This window comes from Crassostrea angulata, chromosome 9 (assembly GCF_025612915.1).
Source record: "Crassostrea angulata isolate pt1a10 chromosome 9, ASM2561291v2, whole genome shotgun sequence".
Lineage (NCBI taxonomy): Eukaryota > Metazoa > Mollusca > Bivalvia > Ostreida > Ostreidae > Magallana > Magallana angulata.
Genome location: NC_069119.1, coordinates 19359723 through 19380936, shown reverse-complemented (window position 1 = coordinate 19380936; position 21214 = coordinate 19359723). Strand labels below are relative to the sequence as shown.

Genomic DNA, 21214 nt, shown 5'->3' with positions numbered 1-21214 from the left:
TAATGCATACTCTTTCCATACATCACCCTGTATCAGCCTTCGGCCAGCCAACATCTGATACAAGGTGTAATAAGGAAAATGGTATGTATACATATATATTTAATATATCTATTACATACTTAATTTAACATATCGAAGACAAGTTTTATGCATTGCATAAGTTCAATGAAGACGCAATAACGCAAGAACTACGTCAGACTTTTTTGTGACGTTTGGATCATGGACTTAAATTATACCTGAACCTGAAATGAAAAAAAATTAGAGGACTTTCGAGTGGGGTGTGATCCGTATCAGCCCTGTACATTGATATCAGCCCTGTGGAATCTCTATCTGCCCAGGAGGTTGATACTGGTGTAAAAACCCTGTGAGTGATACCTCAAATCTTATATCCACAGTTTTTTATCTAATATTATGGAAATGCCATTTGCTCCATACATTCTTTTTTTTTCCGTGTTATCTTTTGACGCTTCGATTGGCATTGACGTAGAAAAATTTAGATAAACAGTGTTGGAAATATTACACGTCTACTTAATAAACTTTGACATGACAACACAGTTTTCTGGTAACAAAATTAAATATTAGTTAATATCATGTAAAGATATTAACTCGTATTTAAAAAAAAAACCCAAAACGATTGAAGCTTGGCGGTATATCACAACATTCCTTAAAACAAACCGATAGAAAACGAATTTGCACGGACATTTTCAGAGGAAATCGTATTGCAGACAGGTAAATTAAATTCAAGTGCATAGTATTTTCCCTTGACATTTTAGTGACAAGCTATTTAATTTGTTGACGAAAACAAACGGAAAGAAGGAGCAAGAAGTGTTCAATTTGACAGTGTAACTGAATTATACATGAAAAGGTCGGTGTTATATTGCATTTGAGAATTTTATCGGAATTTGTTGTAACGTCAGGTATATGAACTATATTTACGTGTTTTCTACTTTGACAAATTCACGGTTTGTTAAAATCTCTCGATAATTGTAGGTCAAAGCCATATGATCATTCAATCTCGAAATTTTATTTATTAATGAAAGAAAAAAAAATGTGGAGAAAAATAGAAGATGGAAGAGTTCCGTTACAATTTTGTAGTACGAGTTTTTATTCTCTCTCACTTCAGGGTCATAAGATAGTATTAGGAGCGGAGTTATGTCCGTATTAACAACATACATTTCCATGCAGCTGCGTGTAAAAAATTCAAAGGGTGCTCGTCGATGTTTTGGACAATTGTACTGCATTGCCATAAGAAAGAATTCGCAAAAGCTTTTTGGTTTGATTTTGTTTGGAAGGGAAAAGCTATTTACAACTGCTATACGTTCCTACATTTAAATTACAAATTAACTTCCGTAAAATCAGTTGTTTTTGTGATTAATTGTAGGCAGCGAATCGGTAAGTACGTTAAAGAGATTGACAAACTGTTTACTATCCCACTTTAAAAGTTACGTATATTTTTTATCATGAGTGATCTTTTTCCCAATGAAGATTAATTAATGAATTTACCTACCTTTGATAGGAGAAACAACAGATTAAATTTTGATAAAAGCAGACGCTTTCAAACATATTAGTATGCAAACTACCTTTGCCTATCATTGATAAGAAAAACGCAGATGAGTTTATCATAAAAGCAGACGCTTTATAACACATTTGTATGCATATCAGGCACATTTTGAAGACAGACACATAATCGCCTTATTTAACAGAAATGAATTTTGTACAAACTATTTGACTTAAGCTTTACCTGATCTCATAGTGGTTGTGCTTGATGATAACTTTAGAGAATTGGGATACTGTCATACCAAATCATTCTCTACGTCTACTTTTCTATCAACGAATGTACCAAAAATCAAACACAGGCTCATGAAGTTATAAAAATAGCATATCTTTTAGATGAGGCTGCGCTCAATTTCTGGTGTTTCCTTTTTCCAAAAAAAAGCTCGGTCATTAAATTATCCGTAGCTATCAACGCACCCAATTAAATCAAATATAAAGACGGAACAACAGACATCCCCAAATACTTGTGTACCCTAAGAAGGTGAATATATGTACGTTTTCAGAATATTTTTTTCCGGATAGGGTATCCGAGGTATTTTTGGGGGGAGGGGGGTCGGGCGGGAAAGTTTGAGAATTATTTTCGTGAATTTTAACACATAAATTCAAATTTTCAAGTGAGTGGGGACATGGAGGTTTCGGATCCTCTCCCCCGACCCACCTCTTTTTTGCGTATGTTAAATACCGGTAAAAGAAATTTTCGGATATTTACATGTTCGCAGCTCAAATTCCTGAAAAAAAACCTTTGGATAAAAAAATAATTTCCAGGAATCTCGTACTACCCAAATATAAACACTAATTTCACCAAGCTTCACAGAATCAGTACAACAATAAGGTAAGGTGCAATAAAAATTTCCATTTGAGTACATCTTATGACGTCAGAAAACGTATACTTGATTGAATAATATTTTAACCAATGCACCCAATTAGACCAGAACGAATTATAAATATTATTCAAGTCCCCTTTTAATTTTTTTGAATGTCAAATAATACTTTATTCTACACACTTTCGCATTATCAAAGATAAAATTGACGTTCGACTGAAATCTTCGTTCCTTTAAAAGCCTTAAAAATTCTCTTACTCCAATATGTCTATAATTTCCACACCCTCTGCTTTGGCCCAGTTAACTAATAGACAGGCGTGATTGTCATAACCTTATTTGTTTCTGAAAGTCAATTAGTCCCTTCAAATTCCTCCATCTGACTAACATAATGATAAGATTATGGATGTCAGCGATTCATTTGTAGTGTTAACGTGAATTTACGAGCAAATTAAACTTTACTATCATTTTTGGCGCCGGTAGTGTTTAAAAGCATCACCACCGTGTACTCTTTGAACGACACATTTTGTAAATTCTCAGATTCACTCCGTTCACACAACGAGAGTTTAACCCCGCAAACGAAAAATGTTATTATTTTTACTAAAATGATAAAAAATATCATTGCTTTAAATTTTTGTTAGCCATATTATCGTGGGAAAAGTCGTTAAGAAGCCTCAATTGAAGCAAAATTGAATTATTATCATCCTGTACAAAAATTGAATTGTTATAAATTCCTTAGAAGAGAAATCTTTCTTTTGACAAAAAATAATGATTTTTTAAAATCTTATTTATCATAAAAGTTTAAGTTACATGCAGACTTAGCATACTAGCAGGTTTCTGCAGCAAAGTAAAATTATAGAAAATACCGCTTATATTGTTTTATCAGTGATCTTACCAAGTATTCAGGATTTTAAATAATAAATAGAATACTGAATCTTTGAAGATCAACCGTTTTTCGATTATGCTATAAGACACGCCCATTTTGTGTCACTCATGATGTTTTATTAAGTTACTGGGTTTTAGGGTTCAAAATTGATTCGTAATGTTATCACAGACAAAGACAATTAAAAATGTAAATATTAACGCATATCACTGACTTAAGGAGGTTGTCACCTGAAAAAATACTAATGCCAATCATCCGAAAATCACTTTGATATAAAGATGGAGACCTAAAATGTTCATTTATTTTATTTTTGACCCATATCATGTCACATGCCATTTTTTGGAAATATTGGGCCCCAAACAGAAATGATAATTTTCCTGAAATGTTTGCTAAAATTTGACATGGAAATTGATAATTTGAAGAAATCAAACAACTATTTATAAATTAAACTATTATCTGGTTATGATTTTAATACATAAAGTTGAACACATGTAGTGACTATAAAAGTAAAATATAAGTCAAAGTTTAGAAATTCTTGCTTTACTGGTGGCTTCAAAGGCCAGTACATGAACAAAGCAACAGATGTTACAAAATTTTGGAGTTATCAAATGATAACGCAAGTGAAAAAAATAATAGTAATGTCATCTTTTCAAAACTTTGCATACGAATAGACATACATTTAATGTCTCATTTAAAAGTAAAACAAGTAGGGGTCACATCTCAAAAATTTGAGATATAGCATAAGATAAGCTAATTTTAGGCCAAAGTTGAAGATATTTTTTTTCTTAACTTCTATTAAATATAAGCTAATTATGCTAAAACATATCTAATGAAATATCAAAATATTGTCTAAATATGTTATTTTTAGAACATCATGAATATATCGTAATACACCAACTATCTAGAAGTTTGGTCTGCGCTGAAAGTTAGAAAGCTTAATTAAGTAAGAGTACTCTTAAACTACTGAGTTATGAGAATTGTTCATTTTTTTCTTGAAAACCTTCCTCTACAAAGTATAGTCCCTTACTAAACTCTGTAAATATGTAATTTGTAAAAATCAGTTTTATTCAATAAAGTTAAGTTCTCATTGTTAAATATATTATATATACCAATAGAATTAATATGTTATGCATAATTTTCGGACTTGAGGTGACCCAAAATGGCTAGCCAAAAACTAAGGAGCAAACCTCTTTAAAAGTCGTCTGTCATTGGTCAATAAAAAGTATATACCTGAACATGGTCACTAAATGCTAAAATTAGAAAAACCACGTGACTTATCACAACATTCACAAGTGCACTCATACATACACATTACGTTCTATCAGCAATAAATAAAGAAATAAATTTGAACTGTGAAAATAGTATTTTCTTTACATTTTAAGCTGTTGTATTACGGGGCGTATACATTGTGAGTATTTTGTTGTTCCATGCATTAATTTTATTGCAATATGTAAATTGTTTACTGTAAGCGTGCTGCTTATATACAGCATACATACAACAAACATAGAGGCTTTCGGAAAACAGTCCTTGCTCTTTATCTTCATAGCAAAAAGTTTGTAGCAATGTTTACAGTAATATCTGAAACAACCATTTGTAAGAAGAGATTTAGTACCGGGATGTTATTCTGTGAATGCTGGATAGCAGTAACTGTTCTTTATATCAAAGCTTTCACAGTAATAGATATAAACACATAATTATTTTATCGTAACTTACTACAAAATTGGGTTTCTGTTACCGGGATTCACTTGGAGGGCTTTTTAGGCTTTTCAGAAAAGGTAATTCAGATATCAATAAAGATTGGGTGCTGGCCCGTCTTTATATATTAATTTCTAATATTTTTTTATTTGTTCTCAATGTGCTTAGTGGTTACGTAATCGTTTAGGAAGGAGAGACACCTTTATTTGCATATATGACAGATTCCCTTTTTAATTTCTTGCTTTCGTTTTATATTTTTTACCCAATCAGGTTTAGTTTTATAAATAGTTATTTGTGTACTGTAAATTGGACAAGGAACCATTTTGTACGCGACGTATGGTTTTTCACACAAGATAGCATAAGTATCTTTTTTAGTTTATTTGGTCTCTTTTTCAGCATTTTAAAATTGTAAGATTCCTGGTCTTTTTCTGTTTTTCTAAATACATGATACACCTGTCGCCAACGCTCAAGATTGCATAGAGATCATTATCATCTTTATCTGTTATAATTATGCTTTATATTTGCAGCCATTTAATTTTTTTGAATAAGACTTCCCAGAAATGTGATTTGCAGTATTTGAAAAGTATATTAACATTTACAATTCTGTGCAGCTTATGATCAAGATATTACAATTTCAATAGAAAGATAACTGATGTTGCCAAATTTAAAATGGCGAAGTTATGAAGTCACTATAACATTATATGTGTCTGAATATCTATTAATTTGGGTACATTAATTGCTAATTTAATTCCTTTTAAGTCTTTTATTGAAAATGTACAAAATAAGTATTGTATCAAATGACAATTTGTAATATTGAAAATAATGTTAGCTACAAAATGACCTTATGAAATCTCTTTCAGCAGAATGTGTCCACCCAGTATCTTGAGTATGATCATACTTGCGATAATGTTAAAGGAATACTACGCAGGTATTTAAAAGTGTTAAGAAATGCATCATGTGTTTTAGTTTAATTATAAAAACAGTCAAATATCTCTTAAGTAATAAAGCATGAAGTTCTTTTTAAATATTTAGATATTTTGATCTTTTTATGTATATTTTCCATTTTACCTAATTTTATGATAAATATTTGATCTTATAACCGGATGTTTAATGTCAATGAGTCATTCCTCTCTCAAATTCAAGGTCAGGGGCATTTTTACTTTGAGAAAAAGAGGATTATACATGTATAACCATTTCAATTATCGAACAATTTAAAAATTTTTTTTTTCATAATTCTAAAACCAAATCAGTTTTATCTGATATTTCAAAACATTTCTTTTGTTTTTATGTAAGGATATTTGTGAGCAACATTTTAAAAACAATACTCTGCAATTATGTTATAGATTTACATGAGCATTGTTCTGGTGATTAATGAATACTGTGTTCTCACAGAAGGACTTATGAGTGAATAAAACTTAATTTTGACTAAATTTGGCAAAACGTCGTCAAAGTCCAGCAAATGGATGCTTTATACACGAATTTGCCCCTATATGTTTTGTATTAAAATGATCGAAGTAAGTGAATTGACAGTAAAGCAATGTACTCTATTAAACGAAAGTAAATATAAATAATGACTAATAACGTCATTTTGACTCGATATTTCCGAACCCGATCTTTAAAACCCCCAATAAAATGGATAAAAACTATATAGATGTGCTTAAATCTGAAAAAAAATACCATATTCTCGCAGTTGCAATGGTTTACCATGTCTAGTAAATAATCCTGAAATTTCTGGTCCCAAAAAGGAATAATTAAGCATTAAATGCTAACTTTTGGATGTTGTGGGAATTATAACACCCCAAACGGTGCATATAAACGCGTGCTATGATATTAGGACCGTATTATAGGACTCAGCAACTAATAAAATTTGATTACGATTACAATGTGTTTTCTTTTCTTTAAAATTTAAAGATCCCTGTTCTTCCTACTCGCTCATATTTGGACAGTACCAAAGATCATCAAATTACACAATACAGTCAACAGACATCGCTTTCAGTGACAATTTCTTGTCCGAAGGATGGTATCGTTTTAACAGCCGGGCAGGGAATGACATTGTAACATGGGCGCCGTCGATATACCAATGTGGTACCATATACCCAGTATGGATGCAAGGTAAACATCAAAATAATTTTGAAGTATTAGACATGAAACTTCATATTTGTACAGTTAATCTTTAGATTGTTTGAGTAAAAAGGTAGAAAACTGTATTATACATGTATTCCATCGTTTTAAATGATGTAAAGTTATTTGACCTTTATTTTTAAATGACCACAATCTTTAAAATTTAAATTGATATTAAGCTATATGAGATTATATTCCTTGTCATACAATATTAGAATCATGGGGAGCCATTATTGGTACATGTTATATATTAAGATGTTGACATATACATTTTGTACACATAAGCAGCTTTTGGGTATAAATCGTACTTAACATTGTGCCCTATAATTATGCCAGCACAAAGAGGACATTTTTGCACCCGTATTACATGTATGAATGTATCAAAAAAAGCTAATATATCATATGATAAACAAATGTTTAAAAAGTTTATAACAAATTTTGTTATTGATTTTTTCCACCTGTCAGGTTAAATTTGTGACATTAAAAACTAAATTCTTGCAGGAAATAATATTTCCTACAGGGAACAATTTTTCCTAGAGGATATTTAAAATTTCCTATCGGAATAAAATAACTTCCTACAGGAAAAAAAATATCAGTAGGATTTGACAAATACTACCTTTTAAATTTGATTGGAAATCATAATTTCCTTTAGGAAAAAAATGACTATGTGAACTTTTTGTAGGAAAGTTTTTTACTCCTAGATGAAAATAAATTCCTGTAGGATTTCTAGAAAATCCCATAGGGTTTTCATATTTTTTGTAAGAAAATGCTAAATAAAATAGATTTATTAATTTCTGATGGGTGGGAAACATTAAAAATAGAAGTGATTAAATACTTTCTTGGTAATAGTATATCTACTAAAATTAACAGATTTTAACAAAACTCCCATCTTGAAAGGGTGAATCTAGCATTTGGCATCTAGCAGAGTGTTATTTACAATATCAAAATACACTGTGACACTGCGATTTTCAAAATAAATTTTATATTGTTAAAATATCTATAAATAGTATGAATGAATTGACAACAATATAACAAGTTGAAGATTTGATTTTCAATAATATAAAATGCAGTTTTTTATTGAAATAATTTAGGAACTTTACCAACTTATAATGAGGGTGAAGTTAACCGGACCGCCTGTATAGTTGGTTTGTACGGCAACTGCTCGAAGACATTGAACATCAGAGTTAAAAACTGTGGGAAATACAATGTATATCATCTGGTACCGGTTCCACAAACATCCACTGGATACTGCATAGGTTTCATTGAATCTTTCTTTATATTATATTGACTCTGTATCTTACAATGTAAAATATACAAAGAGCAAATCTTGTTTACAAAACAAATGCATGTAATATCAGACTGTGTAGATTTCCTCAACATTTTGCAAATTGGTTTTTATTACAAATGTCTTGAATATTATTAAATTATGACATTTCAATTACGATGGAATTTTTTTCAGCTCTTGTCATCACAATGTTTTTAATGTTTTGCCATAAAAATACATTTTAACATGATATATCTCCTTAATGATCCTTTTATGACTTCAGGAGAAAACACACATTGTCCCCCTGGGCAATCGTCGATTTCGAGTTTTTCCCCGTGTGAAGGTAAATATCTGAAACTTTTATAATACAACAGTAATAAATTGAATACCGAATCCGATCTATTAAAAAATTATCACTGTAATGTAATCCAACCACTATGAATAATACTCACATTTTCCTCGTAATTTCAGTTGATGGGTTAATATTTTGTTCAATAATATTGTCCGTAAACCCTCTATTTGAAGGTTTACTTATCGTTAAACCAGTATAAAGTCTCTCTCTCTCTCTCTCTCTCTCTCTCTCTCTCTGTACTTAATTAGCGATTGTTTTTTGTTCGATTGTTCTTTCAGAGAAATTTCTCAGTTTTTTTTAGTTAGATATCATCAACACATGTATGGATAAAACTTTCAAAGAGATGTGTTATAGAGAAGAAACATTAGATTATCAATTTTAATAAAAAAGAAATTGAAATTTAACCAATTCCGATTAAAAACAAACTGTCATAAATGTCAGTTATCCATGATGTGTAAAGTGTCTTTCAGGGCAAACTGTCCAACTTTTGGAATAAAAGTTTGATACCTTCTTTACGTTCCAATTTCGCAGCTAAGGAAGTAACGGCATCAAATCGACTAATTTGGAAATACTGTAAGTGACGAAAATTTAAAATACTATTCAAATTTTTTTTGTGTGCAGATGTGGTCCCCGTAAATACAAACCCGGCCGTGAATGCCTCTTTGGAAAATAAAAAAACTAATATTACTATGTTTCAAACTGTGGAACCTGTGTTTAAGTGTCTGTTTGATGAACCTACTGGCGGTCCATATTGGTACGATACCTATTGGTACATCAATACAGATACTGTCAAAGTGGTAGAATCTCAGCCTTATCAGAGCAACCAAAGCTGGCTGTACCCCAAGGACTGGGTGGACAAGTATGATCTAAACATGGTGGTAAGATAAATTAGGGCATCTTGTAATGGTTATAAGTTAAACAAAGATTGAAAAGGAAATCTTAATAAGTTATAATACAATTAAGTTTTAAGGAAACTATCTAATTATGCCTGAAACGATAATATCTATCTGACATCGAATTCATTTTAAATGAAAAAAGTCGGTATTTTTTTTATATTATACCGGAAAAAGTTTGATGTACATTGATCCTGAAGTAATTGATTGTAACATCTTTTATTTGGTTCAAGTCTGTAGCACGTTTGGACGATTTTTAATAAAAATACTCGTACCTTTAAAAGAGGCGCAATTAAAACAGATGAAAGGGAAGTTATTCAATGTAACTTTATTTGCCTATTATCATTTTTACTCGGAAAATATCTTTGCACAGAAAATGATTTGATTTTGCTCACCTTATTTGATTGTCAAAAAAATTAATTTATATGGTGTGACATAACTTGTCAACGTTACTTTATCTTGCGTTTTTATAACGTATCATCTTGCAAGCGTTGTATTATTTTTTCTCTCAAATTAGCGTCATTATTTTATTTAAATAATTGTTTAATGCGAATTGAAAAACTAATAGAAGTTATTGACAAAAGGTCAAAAGAACAGCCGCAAAACATTTGTTTTTCTGAACAAAAAATGAAAGAAATTGGGTTTGCCATGCATGAAACAAATTAATCAGTACCTATATTGTACGAGTAATAACGGGCCCTAAGACAGTTAACATTTCATTAATAACCACTTCCCGGTATATAAAGAATAGAATATCATAAGTTTTGTTATACATGTATCAGAGACATGTTATCTATGTCTCTGGTTATATCATGAAACATACATGGAAATTAAATTAAGTCCTTAATTATCACACCTTTTCAAAGGATTTAAAAAAAACCCACATTAATAGAAGTCTTAAAATACGCTGAGAATTTATTTTGAAAATATGCCTCATTTAAACTATATTTTAAAATGAAGGTTTTTTAAAATGAAGGTAAAATGTTCTACACGGGTCCGACATTGGAAGGATAGCATGCCTGGTCATCACAATTACAGTGAGGATTTCAAAGCTGGAATGTTTGTAAGTATTTAATGCATCGATATTGTTAATACCGGTAATCTAGAGAATATTATTGCACATACATGTACCACATTAGTCTTTACATGTAGTTTCTTGACAATATATTTTAACATATAGTGTGGTATTTTCTTCTAATAGTTTTGAAATATTTAATGCATGTTTACATTTATTGGCCTTCTGATCATTAGAAATGCAGAACATATCAGTTCGTACAATGTATTGAAACATTTTTTAAAAAAAGATCATAAATAAAATTGTGATAAATAATGTCAGATTCATTAGAGCAACATATTTTAAAACAAAACTATCATCTAATTGACTTAAATATTAGAGAAAGTATGCCATCCCGATTTCGAGATAAATTTTTCGCTTGCCAAACTTTTACGTTTAAACTATTTTTGTGCATGTATATTATTTTGTGCATTTCAATGCCTTTACAACTGATATGAATATGGAGATAATAAATGTGATTTTACTATCGTCTTTTTCTAGCCTTCGTCGTTTTCATACCGAGTCAAAGAAGGAGATACCATTTCCATCAAGTTTACAGTGACTGTTCCTGTTGGATGTTTGAACATGGACCGCCAAAACCTCTGTAAAACTAGCATATTTATAATTACCCCGGAATATCAATCTTCTGCAAGTTCATGCCAAAATTTTAATAATCAGGGTGAAATATCTTTTGACAAAAATGGATGTGGCATTATTATAGAAAGCTCAACCTGGTGGAAACAAACGATTCTTAATGTTACCGGAAAAACTGACGGAGTAATTAACAAAAGAGATAGAGAAGTGTATATCAGATTGGGAACTTTACGTACACAAAGTCCAGCAGATATCTCGGGTGTTTGGTACAATTTTACTATGCCTGATATAAAGGTAAGTTCAAGTAAGACTATTTTTATGAATTGTACGAAACATTTAATTGATGACAAGTACAAAACTTTATCTTGTCTGTCGTATTTCTTTTCTCCTTTAGTTTGTGTTTATTTCCTTCCTACGTGTTTTATTGACATTTTTGGTATGAAGGTGAAGACGATGGAGAAATATGGGGAATAAATTCTGAAGAAAATCACCATAATTTTTTTACGTGCAGTGCACATTTTCAAATCTAATTTGAAAGAGAACAAGAATGTAGCAAAAAGCATGTATGTCAATATTTTGAATGGTTTTAGGTGGGTTTTCCATAGGAAATATGTTGAAAAAATTATAGTGAAGATGCGAGACCCATTGAAAAAAGTGTGCTCTAAAGAAATAGGCAAATATGTGCACACAAAGTAAACATATCGGAAAGTCGTTTATTTAAGGAACCATTGTAGTTACATGTAAACACTTAACAACTGATTTCAGAAATTTTATGATAAACATTTGCTTTGTTAGCAGTATATCATTCAACAGTGTCGTCCCGAAATGTATAACTTTTGAATCAATAAATTAGATTAAATGCAGAAAAATCAAACCCCCTTCCCCCCAAAATAAAAAAAACCCAAAAGCAAATTCCCAACATATACACTAGTTATCATCCTTTCTTTCGAAACATATCATCAGCTTTCATAACTTGAAATTAGTTCAACATTTATCAATATGAATTCGACATTTAAAACAAACGACCTTTCACTACTAGTATTATTTATCAAAACAAAATGTTTCATGAGTTGAGCAATTATCATACTTAATCTTGTTTTCATTGCATTTTAATTAGGTAAACACTCATTTGGATTTTTACATCCCACAACAAGAATTACCACCCCCCCCCCTTTTCCAATTTTCATTGATATTTTTATTACTTTTAACCATATCTTTTACCCTGTTTTCAAATAAGTAACAAAACCAATCACAGAAATAATCGGATTGAAATTTTGCAGTATACTTACAATAATTAAAATGATTGGAAGTGCATGATTTTACACCACTAATATGCAAAATCAGACATCAGAAACCGAATATGTACATGTACAATGCTTTAAATATCTTGTTTGAAATACTATCTAAATTTGATCATCATTCAAATAGTTGGTCAACGACATTCAATACTACACATAGTAGCACTTTAAGGATGTCTTCTTTATTTTTGCAAGACTAACAAGTGCGAATATGCAGAATCTTTAATGTGTCCGCTAGAGAAAGAGAACCTTTGAGCCTTTAGATTGAATTAAGAGGAGACAGAACATGCTTTTATTGGGTTTTTTATTCATATATATTTTCTACCAGATTTTAGTTGACGACAGCGATACGAAAATAGCAAACAAACTTTGCTTTGCTAGTACAGACCCTAGAATGGAAACTTTCGACGGACATAATTGGACAGCTCAGTTGCCAGGAGAATTTGTTTTGTACAGAGACAAAGAAAGACGAATAGCCGTGAGTTTAAAGAGAACTAATATTGTTAGTCCTCAACTCCAAAGAATAAAATTTATTCTTACTAATACCAACATATGGAAGATGAAACACTCATGACAACGCCAATATGGTTTTTTTTAGACACTCACTTATGATGTATTTCTTATACATTATAAAACCTCGTCTTAAAGCTATACACGCTATAATTTGCGTCAATTTTGAATAAAGGGGAAAATGTATGTGTTTGATTACTAATAAAAGTTACCTTTATTCTGTTAATTATAATGCTCAATTCGATCACGTAACAAATATATCAAATATTAAACAATAAAAAATATTTATTTTCCTGCCAGGAAAGTAATGCCTCCTCGTGAATATCAATCTATCACGTGATATCGACAGCTAAATTTAGCCTATCATACCAAAACTGGTGAAGGGTCAACATCTTCATAATTGTGATAGTTTCACAAAGGAAAGGATATTTTCAGTAAAGCATAAGTTTGTCCGATATACGAGTACAAACAAAAGAAAAAAATACAAGCCTGTGAGTAGATATGAATACTTCCTTTAAAAAAATGACGTAGACCTGTGTTTTTCCCCTATGTGCTATTTATAGATCCTATAAGTGTTAATGCAGAAGTAAGGGTATCGTGAATGGCAAGCGTATTTTACTAATTATACATGTATGTATTTCAAATTAACAACTGTTAAGCATATAAAAATCAAGTTGGATATTTAAGTAGGCAAACAATAACGACCACCTAGTTCTCCGCGGACATGCGCAATGAGGTCGGTTTGCTCTTCCTTCATCAATATTCATGAAAAGGTATATTTTCCTGGCAGGAAAATAAACAATTAAAAATCTATATCTTTGTAACGAGATGGAATTCACCCTTGTAATTTACAGATTAAGGATAACTTTTATAAGTAGACAAACACATGCGTTTTCATTGTCATTCAAAATTGACGCAAATTATAGCGTGTATAGCTTTAAGTGTGTTACACCTTACAGGTGAAAAAGTTACCTTAAGCGTTTAAAACAAATATCCAATAAGAAAATGAGAATTCTTAAGGAAGAAAGTATTTTTCTACATAATTTGTAGGATTATCCAAAAATTGTACAGGAAGAACATTTTTTCTAAGCAAATATACCTTTCCCACAGAAATTAAAGTTAGACAAGCTCATGCACTTTTTCTGTAAAAAAAATCTAGATTTTCTACAGGATTCAAAAATCCTAATAAAATTTTATTGAAATCTAATCGGCAGAATCGACATCTCAATTAATTTTGTCCTGAACTCTTGTACGGAATTCTAATTACATCATAAAAAGATAGTTTGTCCTGTGGGTAAACTTGTTTTCCTCTTAGAATTAATAATGTTAAATATTTCACACCACATGTGGGATGAATTATTAGTATTAGTAATAAATATATATATATATATATATATATATATATATATATATATATATATATATATATATATATATATATATATATATATATGCGCCAGTCGTTTTGTGCTATGTCATAGTCATAGTAAAAATTTCCCTGGAGTGATTAAATTATTTATTTTCCTTTTTGTAAAGAGCAATTTGAAACATTTAACTAACTTTTTTTTATCAAAGGCAGGCAATGTTTTTGATCGAAGGCAGATAATTTCCAAACACACAATAAGATTTTTAAAAGAAAAATGATGCATGTTTCTTTTAATCCCCTTTATCCTTTTAAAATCTTACAAATTACAGTTTATCATAAATGTAATATTATTGGTAATTGTAATAGTATGTTCAAAAATTATTACGTAAAATAAATAAGCAGGTAAAATTTGTGTATTTTTGTCGTCAAGACAAAAATGGTCATATATTTTTAATTTAGAAAGGGACACTAAAATTCCATCTAATTATATATGAAATAGTTTTGAAAAAAAATTACAGTTTGTGAAACAAATAAAGGCATAGTGATATGATGCAGTTTTGTGTTTGTTCAAACAGCGGACGAAAAGGAAATAGAAACTTTTATTTTAATATTAGCAATATATTATTATATAATATTCCCACAGAAAATATATAATATTATTATTAAATATTATGATTTAGAAAAAAAACCCATAATAGTCAGGGATTTAGTAGTGCTTACAGGTTTATGAAATTAAAGATATAAATTGTTTTAATGATGCTTCATGACAATATCTTTGTTTCATATGGTGTATCGGGGCTTAAATGTTTGGTAAACACAATGAAAAATCATCTTTTAAACAACCATTTTCTATGAAATATGAAGAATAAAAGTAACAAATCTCGGAGTTTTGTACGTTTTTGACAAATTTAATTCATCAAATAAATTATGACGTCATAATGGTTCTTGTACCAAAAAGACAGTCTAAAATCATTTACTAGATCTTGCGGCACGGGTTGACATTGCATATGATATCGGACACCTACGAAATAGATACATCGACACACCGTATTGTTGAAATTTACATAACCAAGCTTTAAGCCTAAAATAATGCTATAAATTTCACTTCACTCTGCTTTGTTAGAATAATCTAACTGTGACTCGGGAAAGGCTTTCACCACGGTTGAAATGTCTCCTATATACTCGTAATGTAGCAGAAAATTGCAGATCAAATCGCTCCGAATAGAGTTTTGAAAAAATTAATGAAGTTTCATCGAAATAACAGTCAAATTATTCATAACAAACCATTTTGAGGCTGTAAATATCTTTCATTCAAAAATTTAATTCTAATTCTATTATTGAAGAATTCAACACTTTTCACCAACGTATTTACTCGCTTCAAATTTACACACCATGTTCCATGGATTTTTCATAGTATATGCACTGTAGAGTTATCTCCCGTAGTTTCTTTCATAAACAGAATATACATCTAATTTTCAATGAAAAATTACACGTATTTGTATTATCGTTTCTGAGTTTATTCATGCAAATGTGATATTTTGAAAATATAATTGAATAGCCTCCCGTAATTTAGCGTGAATGTAATACGCATGCGCAAGATTGTAAAATCTAACAAATCCAGATGATTTCCGGAATTTTTTTGGAATTTTCGTTGATTATTAATTAACGAAGGTTGATTGAGAAAAATTTAAAACAAATTGGTAATCTTCAAGAACCACTGATGTATAAAATATATAAAACAAAAGACAGTACTCTTCCGATTTATCGGTATTAAAGCCCAAAAATTCGAGTCTATTATTCTAATATAGTAGCATAGATTGTCAATATTTTCCTTTATCTTTTTACAAAGCTGTAGTTTTAAAGGAGACCAACTATAAAAATCTAGCTGAAAACTGATGCAACCATCTCTTAAATAAACAGAATCGACAAACTGATGGTTACGACTTCAGTATTGCAAGTTTTAAGGAAATACAAGAAAAATATGATCTCAAATTGTGATCTTACAAATTTATCTTCATTTTATCTTGAAGGTTCACGCCCTATTCTCCTCTTGTGTCTGGAATGGCTGGAAAGGACAAGGACCATGTGGCTGTGGCATTGCCGTAAGAGTTGAAAACTCTCTGTATGTCTATCGCACGTGTGAGGAAATATCTTATCGTTATTCTAAACCTCTCCTCCAACATGAAATCGTTTATCACATTTGTGACAATCGTCACATGGTGGTGGACATTGGAGACCCATGGACAAAGGTATATTAAGTTCAAAATGATTTCGATGCACATATTATTAAAAAATTACAAACACTGAGTAAAGAACTTGCTTGTTCAAAGACCGAGGGTTTCAAGCAGTCGGTTTAATTTACCTAAGGTAGGTCGAACCTGGGATGGAGCCTAATTCATAAAAGTGTTAGTCCACGTGGGAAACAGGCTCAGCTTGTGTATACGTGTCTACATTGTATACACACGGGGTGTCAAATTGCTCTCAACACAGTTTTTCGATGGTCCAGAAAATGACTGTATAATTGGTATATGTGCAGATAGTAGAAATACTGTGCACATTAGCAGGTGATCAGAGTAGTTATGAATGTTATATTAGTATTTGAGTACGGTACGATGAGCGTATATTGCATTAAACATCGTGATTAATACTTAGTCGAAAACTTGTTAAGACAAACGAAATGTTCCACGCGGTTACATGTAATCATGCTTTAATTCATTTCAATGGTCAACAATTTGTTTTCCTAGTCTAAGTATATATATATATATATATATATATAAATATATATATATATATATATATATATATATATATATATATATATATATATATATATATATATATATATATATATATATATATATATATATTTTCAATTCACAATTGCATATAAACATGTCAGTGGTATATATATTAGCAAGTGAAATTACAATTTCAAAAAATTCTCATGTGCTTATGATTTTTATAGACTGTGTGATCAGCACTTTTGGTGTGGTACATAAACTGCGTACGATTTAATTTTTAATTCATATCTTTCAATTTTTAAGAGCTGAAAATTTAGTTTCTGTCTAAAGTAGTATTTTTTATCATGCTAATAAACATGGCGTTTTATAGTCACGGTATGCATAAAAAAAACTAAAGTTAATTGCACGATCGTTGTGAGCGCTAAACATAGTATTCAAAGAACGAGCGAGCGAGTAAACAAATGCCTATCATTTTCTAACACCCAATCGGGGGCCTCATTCCTGGTGATTGACAGTGGTACACTGGCCAGACAAAAATGCGGTGTTTATTTTCTCGGTGTTAAAAGGAACAGAAAAGGAAAACAAGTATAGTATAAAAGCATAATTTTTTTTTTTTAAATTAAAGATTACTCTTCCTAATGGAGCAATTGTGCAGTACATGTATAAGGTAGGACGAGATTGGCTTTATCACATATATGTGACACCTTCCATCTTTGACGGAGACAACGTTGAGGGATTGTGTGGAAACCCTAACGGGAAGGCAGACGACTTCATTCCTCAAGGATCGTCATTTCCTACCTCGAATATGGTGCGCTTCCAAAAAAGCTGGAGGTAATATTTGCACCTTCTTATGTATAATGCAAAATTTTGTTTTCAAAATCAACAAGTGTGATCATAAAATGCTCAAAAATAGGACCAATTAATTGCAATGCTTTAAGGATTTACTATATTGAAAGTAATCCAAGAGAGTGTTGGAAAATCATTAAGACAGTCCATTTAGCTTTCTTTCTAATTTTAATGACAAATTACACACGCTGAATAGCTCAAAAAATATATTTAAGCAATATTATAAACAGGAAAGTGTGTGTGTGTTTGTTGTCTGTTATGAAATGAATTTGTGATATGAAACAAACTAATTTAACCTTATCGATGCATTTAAAACAGAAACACTGGAAACAAAATTCAAATAATGGGAATGTTCATTCTGTTTTTAAATAATTATCTCTAAAAAAAAAATATGAACATTATTACCTATATTTTTATATTTTACAGAATTACTTTCTTTTTATTTTTAATTTTACAGATTATTATGATTTATTGTTATGAATAATTTAAATATTGACTTGTCATTTATTTAAGGTAGCTCGCGGGTTTACTGCTTGTGAGACAACCTACACTGAATATTTGTTCGTGTGATCTATAGGTTTCAGAGTTTTATTTCTAAAATTTATTTGAGATTCGTCAGCGTGGTAATAATGTTATCGTGATTCAAACACAGTGTCGCTGATAAAATCAAGCAACGCCATTTCAATCAAATATATAGTAAAATGCATATCTTAGTCAACAACTGCATTTTGAAACTATGCTCCAAAAATTTAAACGATCTAGACGAACTTAATTTTACTCAACACAATAACAGAAGAGATAATTTTAAATCAATTCATATAAAATAATCAATATAGTTTTTTTCGCAAAACAACTTTAAAGATTTAAAAGATATAAAAAAAAATACTATATTTTTATCACGACGTTTGCCAGATGTCATCAATTTTTACGTCCGAGAACCAAAAATGAATATGCGCTGGTTGACAAGACTAGCTGATTGACACATATTAGAACATGCAAATTTAATTAACATTATTATGAATGTTTTCGAATGCATAAATGCAATTAATGTAAGATTGTGAAGAGAAGAAACATGGCTACTTTTCTCTTCATGAAACTCAATGAGTCAATCATTCAATGCAAAAATTAATAACCATACAACTATTGACATATAAATAAGTTTGTAATCGTATACAATAACTAGCTAAAGCCAAAATATATTGTAATTTTAATAGTTAGATCGGTATTTGAAAATATAGAATATTTAATTGTAAAACGAGTAAAGTTAATGCAAGCGGTTCAATTTATTTACAATGTACTTGACTAAGCATGTTTTTAGATGAAAGAGTTCCAATGCATACTCATACCTTATAGAACTAAATGTGGCAATGTCTGTCATGTCTTTAAATTTTTAGCACTTGATAATTATAAATGTTTGTATAAACTGAAATTTAGATTTTTGAAATATTTCATTTTACGTTTCTAAAGATCATTTGTTATTTTTCAAAGAAATGTATGAGTTTGCTATGACGGTCAAATCTTTACGTCGAATCCTATTGTGACGTCAGCAAACCCGCGAGCTACGTTAATAAATATGGCTGTTCTGGTTATGCATATTAAGTTGTGTTCTTTATATTGACATGTTTACATAATCAATTTTGGCGGGAAATTCAATTTTAACACTTTAAAACTATGTATATTCATAATATGTAGTTTATCTTCAAAACAGTGTGAACGGATGCAATCATTTAAAGTACTTTGTTAGTTGAAATATAAAGCTTCTATTAAATTCATTTTCGTTTATGTTGCTGTTCGTATGGAAGCTACATTTTTAACAATTAGATACGTGCATGTATACTCTGAATATTTTTTTTCCAACAGAATGGTGTAAAAAGTAGAGAATGCTAGATAAAAACATCTCTAGTTAAAAAAACTTAAACATCCAAATTGAGCAACCCTAGCAGTTCGTAGCTTTATTTGTGTTATTTTATATTCCGAGTGTGTTTACCTCAATACACAGATATAATATTAAAATTCATAGAATTCACATATTAAATGTTCAGAAATGAATAAACCAAAGATTCATATAGAAGAAAATATGTTTAAATTTAGATATAATTGTGAAGAATGAAATTGTTTGAAATACCTAAACCAAGTTTGTTAATTTTTTTTTATTTAACCATTTATTGATTCCTTATAAACAAGTATATAATAACATATCAGAAAATAGCACATGGTGAAAACAGATTTACAATATATATCAGGTTTTTATAAACTAAAAATATACACTGTATATGTATATGAGTTAATCAGAAAAAGGAAAAAAATCAACATATGTTGAAAAAATGTATACGATATATATCAAGTTTTTATGAAATAAAGATGCTACATGTACACCGTACGTACATTTAAACATGTATGTGTTAATCAGAAAAAAGTAAAGAAAAAAAATCCTGGCATTGATATTTTACATGTGATTTTTTGGCCCACACATAACAAAGGGTTTCCCTACCACCAGTCAAAGTCTGTGTCCATGTTAGAAACCCTTGTATACAACAGAGGGACTGTCTCCAAATTTTAACAAGATAAAAAGTAATTATAAAGATCTAATCACGTGCGAACCAAATTTTATATCCCAGTGAACTTTTTGACATTGCCCTTTATTTCTTAATTATTTACATTTGAAAAAAGGAGAATCGATCTTAATCATAAATAAACACTGGATGAAAAATCAAGTTTCAGCAAAACTGAAACTATATGGAAACCTTGCTGAAACTTGAACTTGAAGTTTCGTGTATAGTTTCCGCCATGCGGAAACCATTATATCGATTCAGCAAGTATCCGTTAGGTTTCAGTCAGCAGAAACTTTAGTCTAAGATTCCTGATGGTTTCCGCAACGCGGAAACTAAATTTGAATCGTGTGAAAAGTTGTGTAAATTATTATGGAAATATCAATCAGTTTCAGAACATTTCCGCTAGGTTTCGCTATGCTGAAACTTTAAGTTAAGATTCCAAATGGTTTACGCATTGCTGAAACTATTACTAAAATTGATTTGAGTTTAATAGTGATATCATTTATTTTCAACAGGTTTAAGTTTAATTCTAGCCTTATGATAATGAATCCGTACATACTAAAATGTATAGTAAGGTTTCAGCGTGACTGAAACTATATGTATACATGTAACTATCTTCAAATGTGGAAAATAAGGCGATTAAGAACCTTACTAAGTAATTAATTGAATTTGA

The 21214-nt window shown here is 30.2% G+C and overlaps 1 protein-coding gene across 1 annotated transcript in view; it reads left to right on the top strand.

The window, feature by feature from the left end:
* The first annotated feature begins 5814 nt into the window (after positions 1–5814).
* Positions 5815–21214, top strand: part of LOC128162463 (uncharacterized) — a 33304-nt gene continuing 17904 nt past the window's right edge. Inside the window, exons 1-10 of the mRNA XM_052825677.1 lie at positions 5815–5878; positions 6862–7062; positions 8163–8327; positions 8619–8678; positions 9309–9565; positions 10557–10643; positions 11136–11522; positions 12855–13004; positions 16433–16651; positions 17769–17974. Of these exons, the coding sequence (XP_052681637.1) occupies positions 5815–5878; positions 6862–7062; positions 8163–8327; positions 8619–8678; positions 9309–9565; positions 10557–10643; positions 11136–11522; positions 12855–13004; positions 16433–16651; positions 17769–17974 (1796 nt within the window). The remainder of the gene's footprint in view (positions 5879–6861; positions 7063–8162; positions 8328–8618; positions 8679–9308; positions 9566–10556; positions 10644–11135; positions 11523–12854; positions 13005–16432; positions 16652–17768; positions 17975–21214) is intronic.